General features: G+C 45.5%; 1 protein-coding gene across 1 annotated transcript in view; it reads left to right on the top strand.

Moving 5' to 3' along the window:
- The window catches only part of LOC306944845 (maestro heat-like repeat-containing protein family member 2B), a gene marked incomplete at both ends in the record, with an annotated part of 36,453 nt that overhangs the window by 3,700 nt on the left and 8,495 nt on the right, over positions 1-24,258 (top strand). Inside the window, 19 exons of the mRNA XM_079533468.1 lie at positions 79-198; positions 346-453; positions 643-802; positions 931-971; positions 1,148-1,289; positions 1,937-1,989; positions 2,334-2,441; positions 2,719-2,838; positions 3,010-3,132; positions 3,267-3,422; positions 3,648-3,770; positions 4,066-4,145; positions 4,552-4,687; positions 4,803-4,895; positions 5,282-5,368; positions 5,542-5,665; positions 5,868-5,977; positions 6,447-6,599; positions 6,833-6,987. Of these exons, the coding sequence (XP_079389594.1) occupies positions 79-198; positions 346-453; positions 643-802; positions 931-971; positions 1,148-1,289; positions 1,937-1,989; positions 2,334-2,441; positions 2,719-2,838; positions 3,010-3,132; positions 3,267-3,422; positions 3,648-3,770; positions 4,066-4,145; positions 4,552-4,687; positions 4,803-4,895; positions 5,282-5,368; positions 5,542-5,665; positions 5,868-5,977; positions 6,447-6,599; positions 6,833-6,987 (2,192 nt within the window). The remainder of the gene's footprint in view (positions 1-78; positions 199-345; positions 454-642; positions 803-930; positions 972-1,147; positions 1,290-1,936; positions 1,990-2,333; positions 2,442-2,718; positions 2,839-3,009; positions 3,133-3,266; positions 3,423-3,647; positions 3,771-4,065; positions 4,146-4,551; positions 4,688-4,802; positions 4,896-5,281; positions 5,369-5,541; positions 5,666-5,867; positions 5,978-6,446; positions 6,600-6,832; positions 6,988-24,258) is intronic.

The raw sequence follows: 24,258 nt of genomic DNA, 5'->3' as shown, positions 1-24,258 counted from the left end.
AAGGGCTGCCCCGATGAGCAGGTGGCTTCCCTTTGCCTTCTGACCAGGAAAATCACACCCAGAATTGACCCCTTGCAGGTGAGGACGGCTATTCTGTATTTCATCAAGGATCTGCTCAGTTCTAACACCCGGAGCTGCTCAGCCTGGGATGTGGTAGGGCACCTCTTCAGGGAGTTCAGCCGCGCCACAGGAAGAAGGGTAAGGACAGTGGGCAGCATCTTCTTTTGGAAGACCCGTGCTGCTCAGAGGCTGCTATACAGAAGCACCGCTGGGGCCACACCTGAGCCTCCTGAGAGGCTCCTGAGAACTGAGCATAAGCAGTGTTTCAACACCATTCTGGTGCAGGCAACCGGAAACCTTTCTGCCCGGGAAGCCCAGGAAGAAGGAGCTCTCCAGGAGCTTTGCATGGACATCCTGGCATCACTGGACGTCTCTGTGAGAGGGATGTCCAAAGTAAGTCACGCTCTGCCCTGCTGCTGCTCCCTGCCTTTGCGCCACGTGTTCCTCGTCCCATTCCAAGACCCCAGGTCTCTCCTCCAATGTGCTCTGAAGCACACAGGACTCAGGGAAATTCACAGAGTCCTCTTCATCTCTGAGCGGAAGCGGGAATGCTGACCTGCTCAACTGCCTCGTTCCCTACAGCTCCTGTGGCCGCGGCTGCTGTTGTTTGTGGTGCCAGCGCAGTACACGGGTATGCTGATCCCAGTCTCCCGCTGTGTCTGTGCCCTGGCTGAGAGAGAGGAGCTGACAGGACGGCCGATAGAACATCTGGATCGCCATTTCGTCAGCTCCATGTTTCAAGGTAGGAGCAAAAACTCCCCCAGTGAGCTCTGCTGACCTGTGGTAGCAGCCAGAAGGGACAGCGGAGGTGCGTGTGGCTGGGCACGCAGTGTCTGGGAGTCTTACTCAGCACTTTTTGTCTCTTTGCAGGCCCACTGCTGACGCCCCAGACACTGCTGGCACGACTGCTGGTGAGTAGATGCTCCAGAGGCCGGTTCTACGAGCACCCAGGAGGAAGCAGCATGGCCATGGGCAAAGCTGTTGGCTGCTCACTGCCTGCCAGAGCAGAGCCGAGCTGCTTCCATCCTGGGGGGAAGCCGTTGCTCTTGCTGCAGAAGCGACCCTGCTTTTTCTTGCTCTCACTCAGGTGGTGGCAGGCAGCCCTGTTGCAGGCAGCCAACTCCAAGCTGCTGCCTTACTGCTGATGAAAAACCTCCACAGCAGGTTCCACAGAGCTGTGGGGGCCATGTGGGCTACTGAAATCCCCCTGCTGCTGCAGTGTCTTGAAGGTACAGCACTGGAGGGGAAGAAGAGGCAGAGGCAGGGAAGGGAAGGGAAGGGAAGGGAAGGGAAGGGAAGGGAAGGGAAGGGAAGGGAAGGGAAGGGAAGGGAAGGGAAGGGAAGGGAAGGGAAGGGAAGGGAAGGGAAGGGAAGGGAAGGGAAGGGAAGGGAAGGGAAGGGAAGGGAAGGGAAGGGAAGGGAAGGGAAGGGAAGGGAAGGGAAGGGAAGGGAAGGGAAGGGAAGGGAAGGGAAGGGAAGGGAAGGGAAGGGAAGGGAAGGGAAGGGAAGGGGGGGAGTGAAAATGCAGCTCTGTAGCATGGCAGAGGGGAAGCACTGCCTGCAGCCCAATTCTTGCTCTGCTGCTGCCGTTCCCATTCCTGGGAGTCAGCACTGAGGCCCAGGGACCTATCCCACCAGAGATCTGCCCATTCCAGGACAGGGATGGGCCCTTCACGTCCCCTCAGACAGCAGCCTTGGAGCACTTAGTTCCGTGTTCCTGCGGAGGCAGTGTCTGTGGGGAGGGACAGGTCATTGTGGAGGAGGTGCGGGTCCCAGCTTGGCAGTGTCAAGTGCCCAGGCCAAGCCAGGTTTGCAGCAGCTCTTCTTCTGTGCCTTGATCCCAAGTCAGGGTCTTTTTCTTCCTATTGCTGTGCAGGGAGAAATGAGAGCTTCCCGGACACTGCCGAGTTTGAGCGCCGTCTGCTAAAGGTACAGCATTGCCGGGAGGCGCGGTGCAGAGAAGTGCTTGCCTGCCCCAAGGAGCCCCGCTCCCACATGAGCCGCTGTGGGACAGGAACAGCCTCTCAAGCGCTGCTGCGGAGCGGAGCGGAGCGGCCGCCCGCCTTTGTGGCGCTGCCTCTTCCGCTCTGTCCCAAGCCCAGGGGGGTCTGATGAGAAGAGCAGCAGGCGGCTTTGATGGAGGGAGGGAATGCTGGGGGAGCTGGGAGAGGGACTGTTCTTCCAGGCACCTCTCCCCAGAGGCCTGCAGCAACTTGGGAGTGAGGGAAGAGGCAAAGGGCAAGGGAACATTGTCTTCTCCTGTTCTCCAACAGTTCCTGAAGGCGTCGCTGGACACAATAGAGGAGAAGGCATGGATCGAGGCCCTGAGCTGTGAGCTGAGCCAGCGGCTGAGCAGCTCTGCCAGCAGCTCTGCAGAAAAGGTGAGTTCCCCCCGGCTCTACGCAGCGGTGCAGCTGCAGGTGTCCAGCGGGGGCTGGGGCTGCGGCTGGTGCTCTGCCCACGCGGGATGCTGATGCTGCTTCCCCAGTCTGTGCCCCCCAGAGGGCCTTTCCCTGCAATCTGCCCGGGGATGGCTAAAGCTCGGCCCCGCAGCTGCTCTCAGCAACCGCCAGGGAGCTTGGGTCCTCCCCACCTGGCCCTCCGCCAGCAGGTTAAGCTGCTGCCACATCTCAGCTTCTTCCTTCCCTTCCCATGCAGTCGTTCCTGTACAAGGCTCTGGGCACGGTGCTGGGATCCTGTAAGGGAGTCCTCCACGTCCAGGAGAAGCTGCTCCAGCACCTGGAGGAGGCAAATGCAGAGGAGCCATGTGAGGCCCAGGTGAGCTCTCCTCTCCTCCAGCTCCTGTCAGCATCCCCGCTCTGGCCCTGGGGCAGAGGCCTTCTCCTGGCCCTGCTCGGGGCCTTTCAACCTCCGCACTGCTGCCATTTTCCTCAGGAGAGAACCTGTAGATTCAGGCCTGTGCCAACGGCCCCTTGTTCTTTTGTGCAGGGAATCATCTCTCTTCTCAGCCATGCTGCTGAGAGTAACTTCCACACAGTCCTGGCCACGCTCACCATGTTTGCGTCCAGGCTGTGCAAAGGCCGCAATGCCAGGATTTCCAGGCGCAAGAAGGTAAAGCGTTACGGGTTTCCATCTTGGCATTCTTCTGCCTTATTTTCCCTGCAGCTCCTGCCTTGGGAGCCCAGGTGCATCGCGGGGCACTGGGGGCCGTTAGCGAGTCTCTCAAGGCATTTCTTCCCACACAGATGGAGCTGGACGGCACGAGAGCTCATGCCACACGCAGCGCTCTCATGCTCGCCCACGGCAGCGTGGCACTGCGTGCCTCCCAAGAACAGCTGCTCGCCCACCTGGAGGGAGACATCGTGGGCAACATCCTGATGCTCTACAGCTGCAGCTGCCGGGTGAGAGCTCAAAGCGTGCCAGGGTGTCTGAGCGCCCAGCTGCAGCCCCTCCACATGGGGAGATGCTGAGATGGGCCTTCCCTTTCCAAAGGTCCCCCGGGGAACTGTTTGTGCCCAGATAAAGATCCAAGCCCTTCCCTTAGCCTTGTCCCCACGTGTCCCCCTTGCAGCCCCCTTGTGTCCCTTCCCGCAGTTCAAAGAATGTTCTTCTCTCTTGCTCCTCAGGACTTGCAGAACAACCTCGCGCTGGTGCAGAGCATCACCGACTGCAGCTCTGCCTTCCAAGCTGTGGGTGATTCTGCAAGCTTTAACCCCTCCCTGAAGGGAAAGCTTCTGGAAATCCTGATGGTGAGTGCCTAGAGACAGGGCTGTCTGCAGAGGAGTTCTGGGCTGCGCCACAAGGCTCGCTTCCCTGGGGGCATGCAGGTCTCCAGCAGCCACACGTCTCCAGCTGGTGGGGACTTTGGGTGCTGGCAGGCAGCGGCTGGGCAGCGGGCTAGGTGCACCAGCTGCTGCATCCTGCAGCGCTTCCATGGGAAAGTGATGGGGCTGGTGTGTGGCAGTTGTGCCTGTCTCGGGGCCGGGTGGAACAGCTCTTGTGTGCCCCTTGCCCACTTTGACACTGTCTCTCTGGGACTTGCAGGACCTGATGAAGAAGTATTACTCGGGCATCCCTGTCTCCCCAGTGCCTCTCAAGGTGGTTCTGGCCCTGGAGCAGTTGAGGTAAGGGCTGAGGTTGCAAGTCAGGATGGTGATCCCCATTTTGGGCAGCTCCTGAGGGCCTGGAGGGGTCGGGGGGGAGGAGCCCCATCTACAGCAGGAGAGACGGCTGGGCTGTTGTGCCCAGCAAAGCTGAGGTTCTGGCCAGGGAGAAAGGCCCTGGTGCTCCTGTCCCCTGGCAGGGAAGAGAGGGAGAGCTGGGGTCTCCTTCCCTCCAGAGCGGGAGGTGGTTCACTGCTGCCGGGGAGGAGGTGGGCGCTGCTGGAACTGAAGGCAGTGCTCAGCAGCAGGAGCTGGGTGGGGCTATTGGCTTTGTAGCTGTCCATTAGGAGAAACTCCGATGTTGTCTGAACCAGTCTGGAGAGGTAAAGACCCTTTCTGATTGTTCTTCCTGTTTTCCTCCTCTCAGCAAGCTGAAGCCCTCTTCTGAAAGCAAGGACCTGCGTGAGATGTTGGTCCTGTGCTGCAAGAACATCGTGACACACCCTTCAGCAGAGATGATGCTGAAGATCAGGAAGTCACAGCAAGCAGCACAGTACCTGCAGGTAACCTGCCGTAACTTTCCCAGCCACCTCTCGGTCAAAGCCTACCTCAGCACACACAACCTCTGCTCTGGCAGCAGCCGAGATGCTACACGTCACTCCCCTCTTCTGCTTTCAGCTTCAGCAAACATCACTGAAAGCTCTGGGCCGGCTCATGGTGGTCCTGCTGGAGACAGAGCCCAGCGGCGGCTTCTTTCAGAACATAGTCCATGTGAGTAGTCGTGGGGCAAGGGAGAAAGCATGGTGCCTGTCAATAGCGGGGGCAGAGATCTGGGGACTGAGAGGAGGATGAGAGGGGGAGAAATCTCCTGCTGACGTGCCAGCTCACTGCGAGCTCAGAAATGGGCCCTGCAGGGGGAAAGCAGGAGCCAGCCCCTGGCAGGCCACAGCCAAGGAAAAGCTCCTGGGTTGGGAGGCAGGAGTGACTGCAGAGAGCGGGGCGGCAGTGCCGGTGCTCTGTGAGGCAGGAGGCCACATGGAGCAACAGGGCAGGCCTTGAGGGAAAGTGCTGGGAAAGGAGGGACAGGGAGAGGGGTGGCAGGAAGGGAAAGAAAAGACATCCTCAGTGAGACAGATGCTCTACCCCAGGTGCTGCAGAAATCGATGGTCTCAAGCAACGTGTGGGAGCGCCAGAGGGCCCTGCAGACCTGCTCCCAGCTGCTGGCTGTTTGTGAAGAGCTTCAAGTGAGTAAAGAGCCCCACCGCATGCCCCCTGCTCCCTCCCCAGCGCCCCTGAGCTGGAAGGCGAGCTCTGCCCAGCTGTGCATGCTGTGTCATGGCATGGGAAGGCACAGATGGGAGAAGCTGGGGAGAGCTGGGGCCATCTACAGCTTTGTTCCTGCCTCTCACCCCTGCAGAGAAGAGATGCCTGTGAGCACTTTGGCTCCTTGGTGGGATTGCTGGCGCCTCTGACTTGTGACCCCATGCCCGCATCCCGCCAGCTGGCTGTCACCTGTCTGAGCTCCCTTCTGCGAATCCAGGGTGAGTGGAGCAGGCGTGCTCCAGCCCTCTGCCCTCCTCTGTAGCCCTACCAGAGCCCCACGGGCTGGGCCCTGTTTACAGGAGGGAGAGGCACCGTGCACAGCTCTCTTCTTGTCCCCACCCTGTCCTCTGTCTTTCTCCCGTGGAAAGCAGTTTCATTCCCAGAAGCATGACTTCCCTTTTCTCCCTGTGCTCTTTCCAGCCAAAGCGACCAACACAGAGATCGAGACGGGTGACATCGGGAGCCTGTGCGAGGGGCTGCATGCCTGCAGCATCGCCTCTCAGCTGCAGGCCACATCCAAAATGGCCATGGTATGTGGACCCAAGAAGGGGTGGGGTGATCTCTGTGCGTAGGCTTCTGCAGAACCCTGTGCTGCTCCCAGCCTCTCACACTGTTTCCCAAATGAGCTGTTACCCTGAGTCCTCTTTTCCCAGTGCAAGAAGCAGGAGGCTCTGAGCTATGTCTGGCCTTCAGGCACCCAGTGCAAGGAGCTGACTCCATGATGTGCGTTTGTGTGTGTGAATGCACTTGCATGCATGTGTGATTGTGGCTGCTGGGAGGTAGGCTTTGCACGTAAGCAAACACCATGGGTGCAGAAGCTGAGAGAAGGCTCAGCCGCCTTCCGTATAAACATCAGGGTGCAGACAGCGGGAGCGCTGTGATTGCCGCCTGAATGAGCAGCACGCCGCTGAGCTAAGAATGCCCTCAAGGCTGCTTTCTGTTCCGAAGAGCTGCAGCAGAGCAGTGATGGGATCTCTCCCGCTTCTCATTTCTCTGCAGATCGTGTGCAGAAACTTCCCCCTAGAGCGCACCGTTGACTTCATGACTGCCATCAAGGAGACCATCCGGAAAGCCAACGGAGTGCGCGTGCGTGCTGCTGGGAAGTGGATGACCACCTTCCTGCAGATGCACGGGAAGGACATCTGTTGGAACGTAAGAGACTTTCTTTCACGTGTCTTGGACTTTTGCTGGCTGTTGCACTCTGACTTGTGCCCTTTGCCCCTTGTGCTCAGGGCGTGGAGACCAGGGTAGCTGGCATGAAATTCAGGCTTCGGACTTGGCAGCATGTCAAGGGAGCAGGCACTGCTCATGCGCTGAATGTCCCTGGTTGGGCCCGGCAGAGTCCAGGATGCAACAAGTCATTCTTTCTTCTCTTCTTCTCTCAGGTGCCTCCAATCCTCTACATCCTGCGCAGCATCACATCGTTTGCGCAGCAGAGCACGTTCCTGCCCTTCCTGTGCCAGGCGGTGGTCATCCTCACCCGCTGTCACACTGAGGCCGTGATGCACAACTTCTCCCGGCCGCTTGGGCCAACGGACAGGTACTGGCACTCCCGCCTTTGCTGTTGCTGCAGAGGGATGTAGGGAGGAGGCAGCTTTTCTTTGTTGTGAATAGTCTCAAGTTGCGACTCTACTTTTTCTAGTGAGACATGGAGGAGAATAAGAGAATTTTGTCTTCAGCGATGGAGCCAATAGAAAGAAGAAGAAAGGATAAGAAAGGAAGGGAGGAGAGGAAAGGAGCAGGGAAGGAAAAAGGGAATGAAAGGGGAAATTTGAAAGGAGAAAAGGAGAAAAGGAGAAAAGGAGAAAAGGAGAAAAGGAGAAAAGGAGAAAAGGAGAAAAGAAGAGAAGAGAACGAGAAAAGAGAAGATAACCTTAAAAATTGTACTATTATAATAAATAAACAAACAAACAAACAAACAAATAAATAGTAGTTTTTTGGGGGCTGCTGCCTTCTGCCGTCCGTCGAATAAATGATCAGTTGTTTATCCCTGAATGTCTGATGGTGCTTTGGCCTTGTCAGTATGAATGTCACTGCCCGGTCTGTGAGAAGAGGAAGGCCATCTTTGGCACCCAGCTTTCCAATGTAATCGGGGGGGCTTTGATCTTTGACTGAATGTAGCCAGGGAGGGGATCCTCAGTGCATCCCTCTTTGAGGCTGGTGATGGTAATGGATGCTGTAGGCCTGAGCTGGATCCCTGGGCAGTAAGGGAGCACCAAAGGTGCAGGATAAGAGAACTGCAGTAGGTAAATGTGCCTCAATGGGAGCCTGCTCATGATGCACAGAGCATGGGAATGGAGCAACAAGTGTGGCAGGTGTGTGTGTGCCTGCAGGGCTGTGATGTCACTGGCATCAGTGAGGTGTGGTGGGATGGCTGTCATGAGTGGAGTGCAGGAATGGAGCAGGCTCCTTGCGGACCTTATAGCGGCCTTCCAGGACCTGAAGGAGACCTACAGAAAAGCCAGGGAGGGACTTTTTCTATGGGCAAGTAGAGTCAGGATGAGGAGAAATGACTTCCAACTGGAGGAGGGTAGGTTTAGAGTAGGGATTGGGAAGGAATTCTTTCCCGTGAGGGTGGTGAGCAACTGGCCGAGGTTGGCCATGTCAGCATGGTTTTCACAGCCATTCTCTTTCTCCCATCTCCACCTGCTGGTTGGTCCTGCACTTTTTTGTTTTCTAAGTTATGACAGGACAGACTTCTAGTGGATCAGTCAGAATTGGATATTCAAGATCTAATTTGGATTTTTTATTTTCCTGATCAACAAAATCTGTTAATTCAGGAGTCTGGTCATTGCTTATTGAAATGTTAGGAACTTGGCCTATGGGAAGATGTAGAATTGGCTTCTTCCCTGTTAATACACCATGTTCTTGCTCTAGTTTTTTAATACAGTCTTTCAAAAGTTGCTTTTCATTCTCTAAATTATTACTTCTTATTTCCGCATGATTTAAGGCACTTAATAGTGGCCATGGCACCGTGGAGGCAACCAGTTGTCTTTCTTTAGTGATGAACACATCCTTGCTAATTCCCTGAAAGTAATCCACCATGTGATATGGGGAGATATTGCCCATAACGCATAAGGGACCCCATTTTTCAATGATAACCGCTAGCTCATAATAGGGGGATCCCACAGATCCTGGGATCTGCCCTGGAATCATTTTCTTCAGAGGAGTATTGAACTCCCCCTTGACCCATTTATAGGAATTCGAAAGGAAAGACAGGATGTAAGTTTTAGTATATTTGGCCTGCCTAGCTCGCCAAGTGTATAATCAAAGAATACTAGGATGTTATAATCACAAAACAAACAAGAGAGTTACGCAGAGCAGACTAGGATAACAAATGAGAATAAATGGAAGGCTTACTCCTATCCTGGGCTCACTCACAAAACACCAGCAGAGGCAATCTCCAGAAGAGATCCTTCCCCACTGGTAGCCAGCTCTTCAATAGGTCTAGGAGGGGTGCAGCCAGGCTCCCCCCCTTCCAGCAGCACAGGTGAATTGCCTTCAGCTGTGCTCCACTGGCTGACTCATGGCTCGCCTCAGGTGATCAGTCAGAGGTTCAGGCCGTGACTCAGCAGCCATACAGGGTTAAATTAGACTCTGCTTAAATTATGCTCAGCTAGATGTGCACATCATAGACTGTATAGGAAAAGCTTAGAACTGGACTTTTAATTTAGATGCAAACAATATAAAAATTACCAGAACCTTAGTGAGTTTGATCAATAGTTCATCCCAGGTCCCCTCTGGGTTACTGAGGTAAGACTCAATTTCTGTTAAAATTAATAGATCCTACATGTGTTATTCATGATATTCTCCAACTTCTTGCATCAGTTAATGACAGTTCTGAATACAACCATTTTTTAACATTATAAATAACTGCAGATGGTTCTGAAGAACGTAGGCAGAATTACAGATAATGCATCTCTCCCTTCTTGGCCAAGTAGGGAATTTGCAGATTTTTAAAACTGCTGCAACAGTGAGTCTAAAAAGAGGTAAGTCTGAAAAAATAGACTTGGGGCATATTGGAATGAAAATGGGTGTTAATACTGTAGTTTTGGGAAAACAATGAATAAAATAGCATGGGTTTTTTGTAAACTGATCGTACTTTGTCTTTAGCTTAAGCAGTATCTCCCCTTAATCTGTTTAATTCCTTTCACTCTTGGAGAAATACTGCTGTTTGTTGGTTTGTTTGTTTTTAATAGAAATCATACACATTAAATGAATAATTGCTTTGTACTGTTGCTTTAGTTTCTATTTAAAATGTAATTCACAGATAAACTCTGTATTCCCTGCAGATTTTATGAATTAAAAGGCACGTACTTTTCTTTCACAAGCTAGGAGCTCTTAAGCACTGTAAGTCAGCAGTATCTAAGTAGACAGATAATTACTCCTTTTCTTTATTGTGCCTCTGACTCTAATACACATTACTTGGAGCTTCACATGCAACTCTGAATAAAGCTCTTTCTTCAAGGTGCTGAAGAGCTTGCCTAACACCTGGAGCTGGTAAACATTTCTTCAGGCTGCCAAGTTTGTACAACAATTGGGAGCTTCATGCTTCAGCTATAAATTCTATTTCAGAGTGGGAAATCATTTTGTCCTACTCAGTCTAATCTTGGCTTCACTCCTGGCTATCCAGACTTTTCAGAGAACTGTGAATATTATCAGATTCCTAGGCATGGCAGCTGAGGTTGTAACCATCCTCCCTCATGTTAATTAAAAATGTGTATATTGAAATGTACGTATATACAAGGAACAGCATATCATATTACAAAAAAAAATGGATCAAAGTCTCACACTCTAAATCCTTTATTTAGTTCAGCACTTCTGTGACCTGGCTAACTTGGAAGTAGGATTTATTTTTCTTATGTTTCCTGTATTCCTATATTTGCACTTGTTCCACACCTTAATGTACCATAGAACCAAGAACAGGAAGTAATCATCTGATGTATAGTTTTATAGTTTTATGACTGCAATGGTAGCATCCAGGGCTTACACGTTTATCCTTAGTCACATACTTTTTTTTTTGCTTTTTTTTTTTTTTTGTTATTTCTTTCCCTCAAGTTCCTTCCTGCCTTTCTCACAAATGTACAGAGGATATTTTGGGTCCTCATACATGCTAAATAGTTGTCAAAGGTTTTATGCCCTCCTCTCAAAAATTTGCATCTAGAGAGTACAATCTATTGTTTAATTCTATTACAATTTTCTGCTTGTCAATTTTGTGCATTAGAATGTATTACAAGAGAATAGTTGAAATTTGTTGTAGCCATTTCATTTGCTATAATGAGTTGTTTGCTCATAGATACACAGCAGATTAGTCTCACTGTGAGAAGTTTGTCCTCAAAATTTCTGTCCATCCCATTTAGCCTTTGGGTAAGAATACATGAAATATCAGCCAGAACAGACCGTGTCTTACAGTGGCAATTCAAGGTACTATTGTCTAGGGTCCTTTTCCATTATTTCAGTATCCACAAGACTTGGTATGAAGACCCTACAAGTTAACATACATCACTGCCTGTTCCCATTAATGAATTTATTTAATCTCTTTCAAGTTTGTCTATTTTAAATTCATTTTACCAAGTGAGCTCTAGTTCTAGCATTGCAAGATTTAGTAATTTTTACTTTTGCACTGACCATTCTACCACTTTGTTTTGTAAATCTTACTCCTTTTTCCCTTAAGCCTTCTCATTTTCATATTGAACTGCTTCAGCCTTTTTTGTCTTCCCTAACAAGTCTCATGACAGCACCTCAATAACTCGACTGCGTTTCTCTGTATCCCATTTAACTCTTCTTTTCTTAAGAGTCCAGAAGTTCGAAATTCTGAAGATATGGATTTACATATTGTCAGAATGGGGTTTCTTGACTTATTCTCAATATTTTTTCCTGATGATGCTGTATGTTTTGATGGCTTTTTTTGTCTGCCAACAAACCTTAGGCCAATAATTTAAGTAAACTGACTGTGGTGTTTACAGATCATTTTACAAAGTGAAATGGCCAGTTCTGAATTTTCCACTTCAGGTTACTCTTCTCTAGATGCGTTATTTTTCATTTAGAAACAGTGAAACTAATTTGGTGCATTTTATCAATTCTGTATTGTAAACTTCTTTTGGAGTGCCTTACAGTTTACCAGAAGAGCTTATTCTTTGGACATTAAGATTTTGCTGCATTTTTCCTTTCCAGATCACTAGTACAGATGGGGTACAAGTACTAGTACAAACTTGGACCCACCACCAGACCCTGTAGGACTTCACTGCTGATGTTTCTCCACCCTAAAAAGCAGTACTCTTTAATTCCTACCCTTCATCCACCATCTCATCAATAAAAAATAATTCCCTACAGTCCTGTGGCAAGGATCCTGTGGTTAGGTGTTTGTTTGTTTGTTTTTGTAACCTGGTTAAAGAGTTTTTTGAAATTCAAATGTATTTAGCCTTTGTCCACACTCTTACCAACAGTTCTACCAAACTTCAGAGTCCAGGCAGACAGGATACTCCTTTACTCAAGCCATGCTGAATCTTTCTCTATAGTCTGTTGGTTTTTGTTTTTTCTTCCCATGCATTTGGCAACATCTTCCTACATTGTAGAACACGTCTACCATTTTCCTCTGAGTCAGACTCACTGCTCCACAGCTCCCAGGTTCTCTCCTCAGACACTTTTTGACAGCCAGCACTTCTGTAATGTTTCAGATTATACACCCATGCAACCAAGCATGCTGATACTGGCAGACCAGCACAGGAACAGGGCACAGTTCCCCAGCTGGTAAGTTTGTGGTTCGGGGTAACAGTGAACAATTGTTCCTTGTTCTTTGGGACACTCATGATTGTGTAACAATCTGTCATATTGTCTCTTAGGGTAACAGTCCTGGCTGAGCAGCCTTGTGTACTAAGCAGATCCTTTCCTTTTTCTTCCATACTTAGATCATCCTTGTCCTCCGGACCTTCAGCTGGAGATTCTTGCTTTTGCTTTCTCTTATCAAGTCCTTTGCCTGGTTTAAATTCTTTTGAGCCATTTGGGTTATATTTTTGTTCAGAAGAAAACATGCAAAATCCCACAGGCTTCTTCATTCCCTTCTCCACAGCACCAAATAGGTAATAAACTCTGTCATGGGAATTCACAGCTCTTTTTAATCATATATACCTGCCCACACTCCACATTCAAAAGGCAATGGCTCCCACATCTTCAGATGGGATTTCTGAAAATAAAGATATGGCTGTACACCACACAGAGTGCTCATCATGCTGTTCACACAGAGTTAAAGCTTACAGCTGAGCTTAGTTAGGTGTCCACCATCTGTGGGAAAAATTGTTAGAAAAGTAACTACACAGATCAGAAGGGAGTTTTGCTTTGGATTAACATAGGGAATCACACAGGTTTGAGGAGTGTAAGAGCAAGAGAGTAAAGTGGCTAGGAGCATGGGAAGAAAGGACGGGCTCAGCCCTCTGGGAAGCACTGGGCCGTGAGCGTGCCAGCTGCACCCTGGCTGCTCACTGGCTCCCTAAAGGCAGCCCAGATGCAGCTGTAGGTTTGTTGCTGGACACGTGCTGCAACTTGCCACACTTGGGAACAGTTGGTTACTGTACACTTGCAGGGTGACTCCATGGGTTGGATTTACTTGGGAAAATGTTGGCAGTTGGGGGGCTGCAATGATGGCCTCTGTGAGAAGAGCCCATGGGCTTCCTTGTGCTGGACACAGCTGGCCCTTCAAAACAAACCCACTGTAGGACACATCTGAACCCACCTCTGGGGAAAAAACTTTTAAGGAGGGGAAGAAAAACACTGCAGCCGCTGCCTGGGCATCCCAGGGAAAGCAAAGGCTGGGCTGACTGGTCTGTGTGTGTCTGAGTGAGCTGGTTGCTCACAGGACTCCTAGGGTGCCGTGTAGCCATGCTACTGCAGTTTAAGGCAAGGCTCCCTCTGGTGAGAGGGCTCAGAGAGGGGCAGCTGGATGCAGCCCACACAGCTCTGACGGCAATCGGAATGTTTGCGTAATAAGGAATTTGTTGGACCTTACAGAGCTGTTTATTCAAATGATAACTTTGTGTATAGTTGGCAGCAATCTTGGATTCAGCCCAAGTCATACATGGCATTTTTCCAGCAAATAGGGGTTGCGGTAATTTTACTTTCCTTGTAGTCACGGATATGATAGGGGCTTGCTGAGTCTGAGTCTTTACTATTCCCTTCTGCTTCTAGCTTTCTGTTTGCACAGCTGTAATCTGAACATTAATGAGCTCCTTGAAATCTGGAATTAAGTTCTCCCATTCTCTCCGTGGTTCCGCAGAGTTTGCTGGTTTCAGCCACTATAGGTTACACGTTTAAAAATGCACAATGACGGCAACAAACACAAAGCATCATTCCAAGCAAACACTGGAGTAAATAATTAAGTTCTGTAAAGCCACGATGTTTCAGAGGAAAGAATTAACAAAAATAATTGGAGGTGCTGGATCTGTCTTACCTTAACAAATCTTACACCCACCGGAGCTGTTTGCATGCTCTGTGGAAATATTCTCATACACTTCGGAATGAGTTGGATCAGACTCAGCCATTTCAAAGAAGTCCAGTAATTAACATACAGTCCAAAATAATTAAGCTGCAGTAAATTGTCTCAGAACAATTTTAAACAATAAAAATTAAAAAATTCCACCAAAAATATGGTTTGAAATTTGAAATTATTCCATCACTTTTTACTCACCTGAGCAGTTGAATACAGGGCACGGTCAATTGTTTGCATGGCTTCCTTACTGTTATTGAACATCAGTACAAATCTAGCATTCTGGTAATCATGTCCTCACTGGAAAGAAACCACATGTGAACACAGCTTCCTCCCAAATCACGCACATTTTGAAAATTAAGATAGTAAAAGTAAGGGTTCATACACCTGTAAGATGTCCCAGAAAAGGCTCTTCATGTAACCTTACCTTGTTCCTTTCTGTGCATATGTTATGATATCATATTTATTTCCAAATTAATTACATTATATTACAATTTCACCACAGGAATAGGTGACAGCCTGCGTCAAATCTGGTACCTGTGGAGACTGTAGGCTGCTTCCTCTAAGGACACAAGTAGATAAGTTGAGGATAAGCCAGAGAAAAAAAAGATGACAAATTGTGTCCTTAAGACCAGATAAATGAGTGCTTTCCTTTCTTACCTGCCATCAGCTAAAGACTGCTTCTGTGATTCCAGACATACTTTTTACATTTATCCTACTGCCTTGGCCAATAAGATCCTCAGCCTTTGAAAAATTGGGGACCCGATATTTCTTTTTGGGCATTAGAAATTGGCATATATTTGGGATTGATAATTTTGGCTTTCCTTTCTCTGCCTTTATGGCACCACATAATGTAACAGACACACTGCGGAGATACCTGTACCAATAATTGTTTTGAAATACTTAGCATATTCTGTCAACAACACCTCTGAAAGCCGTGTAAAGAAAATGAGATTTCTTTTGAAATCACATCATGAGATAAGATGGGAATCTACTGAAAAATGGCAGTGCAGTTTCACATTATTAAAGACAATCACAACATCTGTGCATCTCAGGAGCAAATCAAATTTGCATAGACGTGCCAACTTGTGTTTGAAAATAAAGGAAATACTATCAAAGAAACACGCTGTCAAACACATTTTCTTGTAGATATAGTATCCAAGCACTGATGACTGAGATGAATGATTTAATTAGAATTTGAATTGTGCAGAGCTTGTTTTATGCTAACATGAAGGAAAAAAAATAGAAAAAAAATGATTCTGTCCATTTTTGTTAGCCTGTGGCTTTTGTTGACATTACCATCAATACAACTTCAAGAATAAAGGCTTCCTGTAAGGCAAATAAACAAACCTATTTCTATGTAATTATTATCATATGTCAGGCAGTGAATGTTGCAAGCTGTGATGCTGCTTGCTAAATGATTGACTGCTAGACCATGGAATTAGCCTTTAGAAATGCTTTGCCTGGAGTGCTGTTTGTTTCTGAAATCAATTATGGAGCAGTAATAAAGAGGACTGTTGTTTTTGTTTTTGTTTTTGTTTTTCTGTAGGTGCCAAAGAAGATGAAATGATGTCAGGTATCACCCCCTTGTACTCTGATACAGAAGCATATCTAGCAGTGCTGAATGAATCATGACTTCTAGTGACACTTCTTCAACCATAGCAGGATCCAATACAGAAAGAAAAAGTATATTTTTTCAAGTATTAAAGTGCCACTAAGAACACACAGGCTCAACCAAACAGCAATTGGGAGATGAAGAAAAGAACAGGTGACTTACACAGGTCTGTTCTGTGACCATGACAGAGGGTGGTGACACTGGAACTGGTTGCCCAAGGAGGTTGTGGATGCCCCATCCCTGGAGGCATTCAAGGCCAGCTGGATGTGGCTCTGGGCAGCCTGGTCTGGTGACTGGTGACCCTGCACATAGCAGGGGGGTTGAAACTGGATGATCATTGTGGTCCTTTTCAACCCAGGCCATTCTGTGATTCTATGATTCTGTGATTTTAGATAGGCAAGGGTAAAGCAAAATTGATTGCTGGGTCTTTCCAGCATGCTGATGGACATGAATGTGTCTAATAAAAGCTTCCTAGCTGTCAGCCAGATTTGTATCTCTTCTTGGGAAATCAAATTAAGCAACAAGCTGACAAAAATCACTATGGCTCAAAAAAACAGTGCTAAAAAAATGTGACTACATATAGGAGCAGGAAAAGATATGGTAATGTCATTTCAAAGGTGCAGTTAAACTCCTCTTCAGTTTTTGAGTCTTTGCTAATCTGAATCCAGTGAGGCTTGTGGTGACTGAAAGAGCTTCTGATAGAGTTGGAGACTGAAAAAAAAGTCCTGTACAATAAATTGGGTGGATTTCATCCAGTTCCCAAGAGAGGCTCATCTTTGGCACAGAATTATTGCTGCTCCTGCCACTAACTGGCATCTGTAATGGCAATCTGAACAGAAAAGCTGAAAGCACTGTCAGAGGATAGAAAATGAAGTTTGTACAGCGTCACTCAGGTCAGGCCTGAGATGATCTTGCAGGAGCAGAAAACTTCTCAGACCTCAACTGCCTGAGGTCTGCAGCTCACACTACTCTACGAAAGCACTCACGTTTCTCCCCGCACCACTTATGGTCACTTGCCTGTCCTTATACAGTTTTCACCACTCAATTACTTGAGCAATACACACAATCTCATACACACACATGTATTTTGTAAAGCACCAAAGTGTTTCTTGTTTTTATTTTTTAAGAGAGAATAAAACGCAATATAAATTACGTAGTATATTCCAGGTCTGTAGGCAGGAACCTCATCCTATTGCTTAAATATGACAAAATTAAATACATAACATTGTCATTACATGTGATCAGTGCTTTGTTCATCTTTTTATTCTTTTGAGATTTCACTGAAGATGACTACAGTCAGTTATTTGATATTATCTGATATTTCTGCAGTATCAGAACATTCAAGTGCAAAGTGGCACTGCTGTGCTATTTGTGAAGTTCTCCACCTTTTCATCTGTTTGCTTTACTTTGACAGCAATTTAAAAAGTAGTCTCCCTTAGAAATATGTACAAGAAAGTGTTTTATATGCAAGCCTGAAAATGCCCATTAGTGAACAAAATACACTTATTCTAATGAGTCTGCAAGCTTTTATCCTCTCAGGAAAAGTATTACACATACAAATAGATACAAAAAATGTCTCAAACCACCTCCTGTAGTGTTGCCTCGTGCTCGCACTACTTGAGAGCTCCCTGCGAACGGTGTACCCTCAACCTATCAAGAAGCTCGTACTCGTATGATGTGGTCTTGAAGAATGCTCTCTTTATTGAACAACACATCCCTTTAGATATCGTTGCTTAGCACTATAGGACCACCTATACAAGGTAGGTCCTCCTATCAGGTTACAGCATGTACTACTTTATTGTTTGAACTCGCAATCGCTACAATTTCGCAATCAATCTCTACTACACTGTAGGAATGAGACGTTACACATTTCGTTTTATCGGTGTCCATCTTTATGAGAATCAACCTTGTGCTCTTGAAAACAGATATTTCATTTACACAGGTGCTTGCAAAGTGCACTTGCCAGCAATCAAACATTTAATAAGAAATGTCAAGGCTACAGCACTGAATGCTGTAATCTGTTACCGTCATATTAATGTTACTTTCAAGAATCAATTTCAACAAATTAGTTAGATGTCTTTCCTCTCTCTAGGCCTTAGCTTGAAGATACTAAAGCTACAATAGCACTTGAACACATTTATTTTTTAATCTGAATTTTAAAGTGAAAATTAAGGTGGTTATGTCATAGAAGGACTACATTTTCATCACAAATATCATCACAACTTGCAGCTGCAGCTCAGCACAGACTTGGGATTAGAACAGCTTCCATCCTCTATTCCATAGCTGAAGTTCTTGGGGAAACAATGCAGAAAAACCTGTACTTGTATATATTTTCACAGCTCAAGCCACTGCCATCAGAGTACAGTTGATATTGCTTCATAGTTTGCTTTATGAGATAACCAGAAAGTCAATAGAATATCTATTGATGTTGAAATTGCTATGTATCTTGTGTTATCTCTGTGTACAGGTGTGGCTGTGAATATCCAACTGAACTCTCAGGTATGTAGCAGTAAGAAGTAAGAAGTAAGAAGTAAGAAGTAAGCAGTATGTTAGTATGTGACGAGGTCCCATACTCACACCAGTTTATTCAGAACTGGCACCTCTACATGATGGCAGTGATACACTGCATTGTACAGGAGTGTGTGCAGCCTTCCCAGGCTCAGGAAGCTATTCAGTGTGTGAGCTGGGAGGTTTGCTTTTATATGAAGAAGATCAAATTAGTTTTAGTTTTTAGCAGCAAATTCAGCACTAGCTGTCTTTCTTTATTCATTCAGCAATGAAGCCCGTTCTTTCAATTGTGATTTATTGGATTGATTTAAAAGTTTACATTTCTTTTTCTGCTTAGTGCTATGTAATAGAGCTTCCAAAGATTTGGGATAAAAAGACATCACTATGTCCTTAGAGAAAGTACAGCTCTACTTCAGAAAAGTTTCTTACAGAGTTTCATTACGTCTGTAAGGCAGGTAACGACAATTGCATCTCTTCATACTCTTCACACTACCCCATATTCATTTGGATGATGATCAGATAGCAGATGTCCATTTCAGCCAGACAGGTTGAGGGGAGGTTGCATTCTTCTGCCATAGGTCATGAAAAAACTTCATGCATAGTCATGCATTCTGAACCTGTAATTGTGAATTTAGGTAGGCTTTGCCAGGCTCAGAATGCATCCTGTTGGCTCCCACCCCCTCTGCCCTACACACCTTTCTGTGAGCCGTGTGACCCTTTCAAACTATCTAGAAGCCTCGGGACAAAGATCTGTGTTTTCTGAATCCTGCAATTCTAAAGGCTTCTGCTGGGCAGTGTCTCACTTTGCTAGTGAGTCCAGTCAAGTCACAGAAAGAACCTCATCTTCTCTCCAGCTCTGCGTACTCTGTTCCTGCCTGCTCCTTTCCAGACTATCAGATGCATTAAGAGCTGCACGTGCAGATTGAACTTTCAATGCAAGGACTGCAAAATCAGTGTCTAAAACCTACCAAACTTCCTGTGCGTGTGCAAATCAGTTGCATAGTGGATCCCATATACTATAGATATCTCACCCTGTGCCTATACTGATTTGCTTATATGTAGAACACATAAGCATATAGGAAGTGGTTGCTTATCTTGGATTTCTGAACATACAGACTCTCAGATATTTAAGAATCCTTCAAAAATGACAGAAAAGCAGTAATTCAGAAGGTGATTCATTGGTAGGGTGTGTGCACCTGGTAGAACAGACTAATCTTCCAATGTGATCATAATGCCAGTTCAGTCATAAAGCCAGACAATTTAAATGAGAAAGGATGCACATTTACAAGAAGGATAAACTGAATTAGGTTCTTAGATTATTTCAGAAAGCTAGGAAATTATTTAGGCAGTGCATAAGATAAGTTGTGAATGGAAAGCCTGAGGGATCACACTGAACTGGAAATCCATGTGAGAAATGGGGAACATGGTTTGTAACTAATCTTGCACTGCTTTTGCTGACTTCCCTAGACAGGACTCTATACGTTTACCCCTACCTAACTTCCTTGGATTAAATGCTGTGTTTTTCTGACTGACTGCGTGTGGAGTGAAGCAGAAAATGGAGTGAAGCAGAAGTTTAAAAAATTAATTCCTCCTCTCCCTCTTATATTCTATGTATCTCTATATATTTGTCTTCTGGAGAAGTTACAAACTTCTTTCTAAGAGACAAAATAGTTACTAATGGAATTCTTAAGCACTGCAACACAGAGAGAAATGAGAATTGCCAGCAGAAGCCAAACGAAACATTATAAAGAGGCCAAAGATACAGAAATTTGAGATTGAGTGAAATCTATCCAGAGGTCTTGTATAACTAAACATTAGGAATTTCATTTAAAAATAGCCTACTAAATGTAAAATATTCCAATACGGTAGATGAAAGTATATCCACAGAAAGGTTGAACCTGCTCACTTTGAAGTCAGTGAGGGTAAAATTCAGGCCTCAATATTGTGGAAAGAAATAGGATCATCCTTAAGGCAAGTAACTTGAGTGTGGTTTAGCCCAAGAATGCCATTAACAGACAGAAAGAGGAGTCTGAGCTGTAAGATAGGCTGACACAGACCTTTCATCTGATGCCCAGTTGCTCTGTTTTTTTCCATCCAGCACAGTAATTGCTACACCGTAACAAAACTCAGTGTTTGACTGAGCATGAAGTAAAATTTAATTGCTATGTAACAGATAATTTGGTCTGAGATCCAACCCTGCCAGCAACTCCTGCTCAAATTTGTTAAAATTTGATTTCATGTGCCTCACAAGTCACACACATACAAGGAGTTGATCAATATAAAACAACGGGAGGTTTGCCTTGACATCAAAAGGTCTTATCAAAAGATGTTCTCAGCCATTTATGGCTGAGACCATGCAATGGGGCTTACTCAAGTGCAGAACTTTGCACCTCTCCCTTTACAGCTTTATGAGGTTTCTGTTGGCTTTATCTTCAAGTTTCCAATAATCTTTCTGGGCTGAAGTTCTGCTATTTAGTGTGTCGTGCACTACCACAATTTAGCAGGCTAATAGTTGTTATCAGTACATTTAGTAATTGTATATTTTTTCTGTATTTGACATTGCATCATAAAAAGGATACTGAAGCTTTTCCTAAAACATGTTTAGTTTGGAATGTCAGATAACCAAGAACAACATGAATACTATGTATCCTTTTTTGGAAAAATCTGGTGTGAGTTCAAGTTATTATTACTTGCATGACTCTCTCCTACCATTCTTTTTCTGTAGATTCCCAATGAAGAAGTACATTCAGTGCATAGGTCATGTTGACAATACTGCCTCACAGAAAAAGGGGAGAAACACTCACGTCCTTCTGTGAGCTAAGCTGTAAGGATAGTAAGCCCCTTAATTGTAAGACTAGTAAGTAAGAGGTGAAAAGAACAGGCAAGAAAGGTGTTGTTTTCATTGGCTAAAGTAAGAATTAGAAGATTATCTGTCCAAGGAACACACACAAAAAAATTATTTCAGTAAAACTTTTAAGTGAGTATGCGAGGCTGCGGACTGGTTATCCTAATGATATTACAGAACCACAGAATCATAGAATTGCAGGAGTTGGAAGGGGCCATAAGACATCATCAAGCCCAATCTCCTTGCTAAAGCAGGTTCCCTTCAATAGCTATCACAGGTAGGTGTCCAGACAGGTCTTGAATATCTCCATAGGAGACTCCACAGTTTTGAACAGCTTTCTACCTTTAAAAAGGAAGTATTATTTATTAGTACTACAGTGATGTACTGGAAGAACTAATCAGTTGTGAAGCACTGTGAAGAAATATACTAGTCATAGCAGGGATATGTCATCTCCACGCCACCATGGCCATTACTACCTGTCTTGTGTCCAAGCATGACCTTCGATGTTTATACACCTTTATGGGGTTAGCCTGCCAGATCTGCAATAAAATCCATGTGATTTTATACCACACTAGTAAAAATAGATTAAACATTCTTTTGCAGAATTAGGCTCTGTTCAGGTATAAAGAGCTGCAAGAAATATATTTTTTTCCATTGGAAGATTTTAATATTTCAAAATCTGGAAAGAAACCAGAAGTGCTGAGACTTCTCATGGCATGATGCCTCAGCTCTGGGGCAGCCTGTCAGCCTTGCACCCTGCATGTCTGAAGAACTGAAATTGCCAAGAAGACAGAAACTGGAGGGTCTTTCCTTCCCAGCTTTCAGCACTCTATCAGCCCCAAAGCTAAGAGGGCTGCAAGCCTAAGGTCCCAGAAGGGCTGTTAAGAAGACAGAGAGGCAAACTGTCAGGCTCTGTTGTCTTGGAAACCTGCCTGGATTCCATTGGAAATTGATCAAAAATGGAAATTCTCTGGAACATTTTGATTTCAATTAATGGCATATCCTGATGAGAAAAATTTTCATCAGAAATTTTCTAGACAGATTGTTCACTGCTGGAAGTAGATAAAGCTATTCCATACCTTTTTTTCTTATTATTATTTTTGCTCACACATGATTTGCTAGAATCAGATTAATGGGCAAATCACTCGAAAGATTTGGTGCTGAGGTTTTACTCCAGGAACCTCTCTCTCTGGCTGAAATCTGTGTTCCAATTTCATCATTAAATCCTCATTTATAAAGAAATTTTATTAAGTGAAGCACACTGCTACTAAAAGATAATCGACTGCTCTCTATTACATTTTCCATATATCTGTCATTGCCCTTATCTTCAGAACAGCTCCTGCACAATTAATTGTACAGGCAGCTTGCCTCTGATTGAGGATGCGCATTAATACTGGATTAGTCTTAAACACAGGAAGGGAAGATTTCCATGGAAAGCTTTGCATATGCTTCTGTAAGCAGTTTGTTCTCACTCTGTGTTCATGTATGTAGCAATTGTAGCAGTGCTGCAAGAAATAAAATCTAATCCTCAAAAAGCAGCTTCAGAAAATGTAAGATTTCCTGGTTATTTCAAATCAAAACCGGTGATATGCAGATAACAATCATTCTGCAATTTAAAATCTGTTTTGAGATTAGGTGGGCAGATATTGCCTAACTGCTGTGAAGTCAATGAAGACCTTATTAATGCAGAAATAGTATTACTTCAAATACCATGGCAACCAAACATCTCAGATACTTCTCAGTGGCTGTATGTACCATGTAAAGGAAGAATAAAATTATTTATATGACTGATCTAACCAAAGTAACAAGCGTGGTAGTTTAACACCCATGGGCAGCACTACAAAGCCACTCTCTTACTTTCCAGCCCTCCTGCCCCACTGCGGGTGCCTCCCCATGGGCTGGAGCTCCTTCGGGCCTCATCCACCCTGCCCTTACCTCAGTACCCTCAGGTCTGCTTCTCTCTCATTTGTCAGCCCTCTCCCCCAGCTGCTGTGCAGCAGTTGTTCCCTCTTTGAACTCTGCTTTCCCAGAGCACACCCAGTGCCATTCACAGCTCAGCTCTGACCCTTTTGGGAATCAGGTCATGTAGAAAAGAGAAAAACAGTGGAAGTTATAGTCCTTGATAGTAGCATTTTGGACTCTGCTTTTCATGAGACATCTGTGAGAAATCTTAGCATAAAAGATTTGAGAAAATTTATATTATGTGTATACAACACTGAAAGAAAAAACTGCATTCAGCTGTACATTGCCCAAATCTAGTGCTGGGCTACCCCAGTGGTTTGCCTTGGTTGTAGTACAGCCCATGGCTTTCACTGAGACTGCAAATGATGGAGTGTCTCTTGTTAAATAAACAGATATGCAAAAGACTTTAGAAAATATGATTAACTTCAGCATGATATTAACATATAGCAGAAATGGTACAAAAAAGACATGCTTCAACTTAGAGAAATCAGCCGTGTAAATACAGTTCGCCTTAGGGAAATCAGCCAAGTAAATATAACAGTGGAAACTCTGTGGGGTAGCAGATCTACAGAGGAGGGTGTAGGAGCTGCACGCAGTCACAGCCTAACACCAATCAACAAGATTGCTGTGGCAAAAATGAAAAAAAACATCATCTAAGAGAACTGTGTGCCATGAATAATTCTGTGTTGGTAGAGCTAAAATAGAGTGGCCAGGTTTGGGCACTGTGTTTCAGAGAAATTGAAAAAACAACAACAAAAAAAAACAACCAGAGAATGAAAGTCTGAAAGACATGCCTACAAACAAGTGTTTAAGCTGAGACATGAATACAAGCCCAACAAATTGTTGAAGAGTTGGAAAACCCCTGACATCAAAGGGTAACTTTTCTCAGTTACTCAGAAACTGAATCTTCCTGCTTCTCATGAGTTCTTTCTTTCCTATGAACACTTCGAAACGGAGATAAGTATTCTCCCAATGTCATTATTTGAACTAAAATTATCTGTAGTTGCCATCATATGGAAATATAAATTTTTACAAATTTACTGAAAGGTATATTGTTTTTTCGTGTGTGTGTGTCAGAAAATCAGTAGCATTGGGTTTTTGCAGCAGCATGAGAAACAATTAAAAGTTCTGATGTACGAAGAGTGAGTGCCCTGGTGCAAAAACAAGGTGTTGGTTCTGACAGGATACCTTGCTTAATGAGATGGTTGTTGAAATGGACTGCACCTCATACCGTATCACTTTGACTATTGAGGTAAGCCTCCTTCAAAAACATTTGAGTTTCATAGACTCACAGAATCCTTAGAGCTGGAAGAGACCTTTAAAGGCCATCTAGTCCAACTCCCCTGCAATGAACAAAGACACCACAGCTAGATCAGGTTGCCCAGGGCCTGATCCAGTCTCA

Source organism: Tetrao urogallus, assembly GCF_951394365.1.
Source record: "Tetrao urogallus genome assembly, chromosome: 1".
Taxonomy (NCBI): domain Eukaryota; kingdom Metazoa; phylum Chordata; class Aves; order Galliformes; family Phasianidae; genus Tetrao; species Tetrao urogallus.
This window is presented reverse-complemented; position numbering and strand designations above follow the sequence as displayed.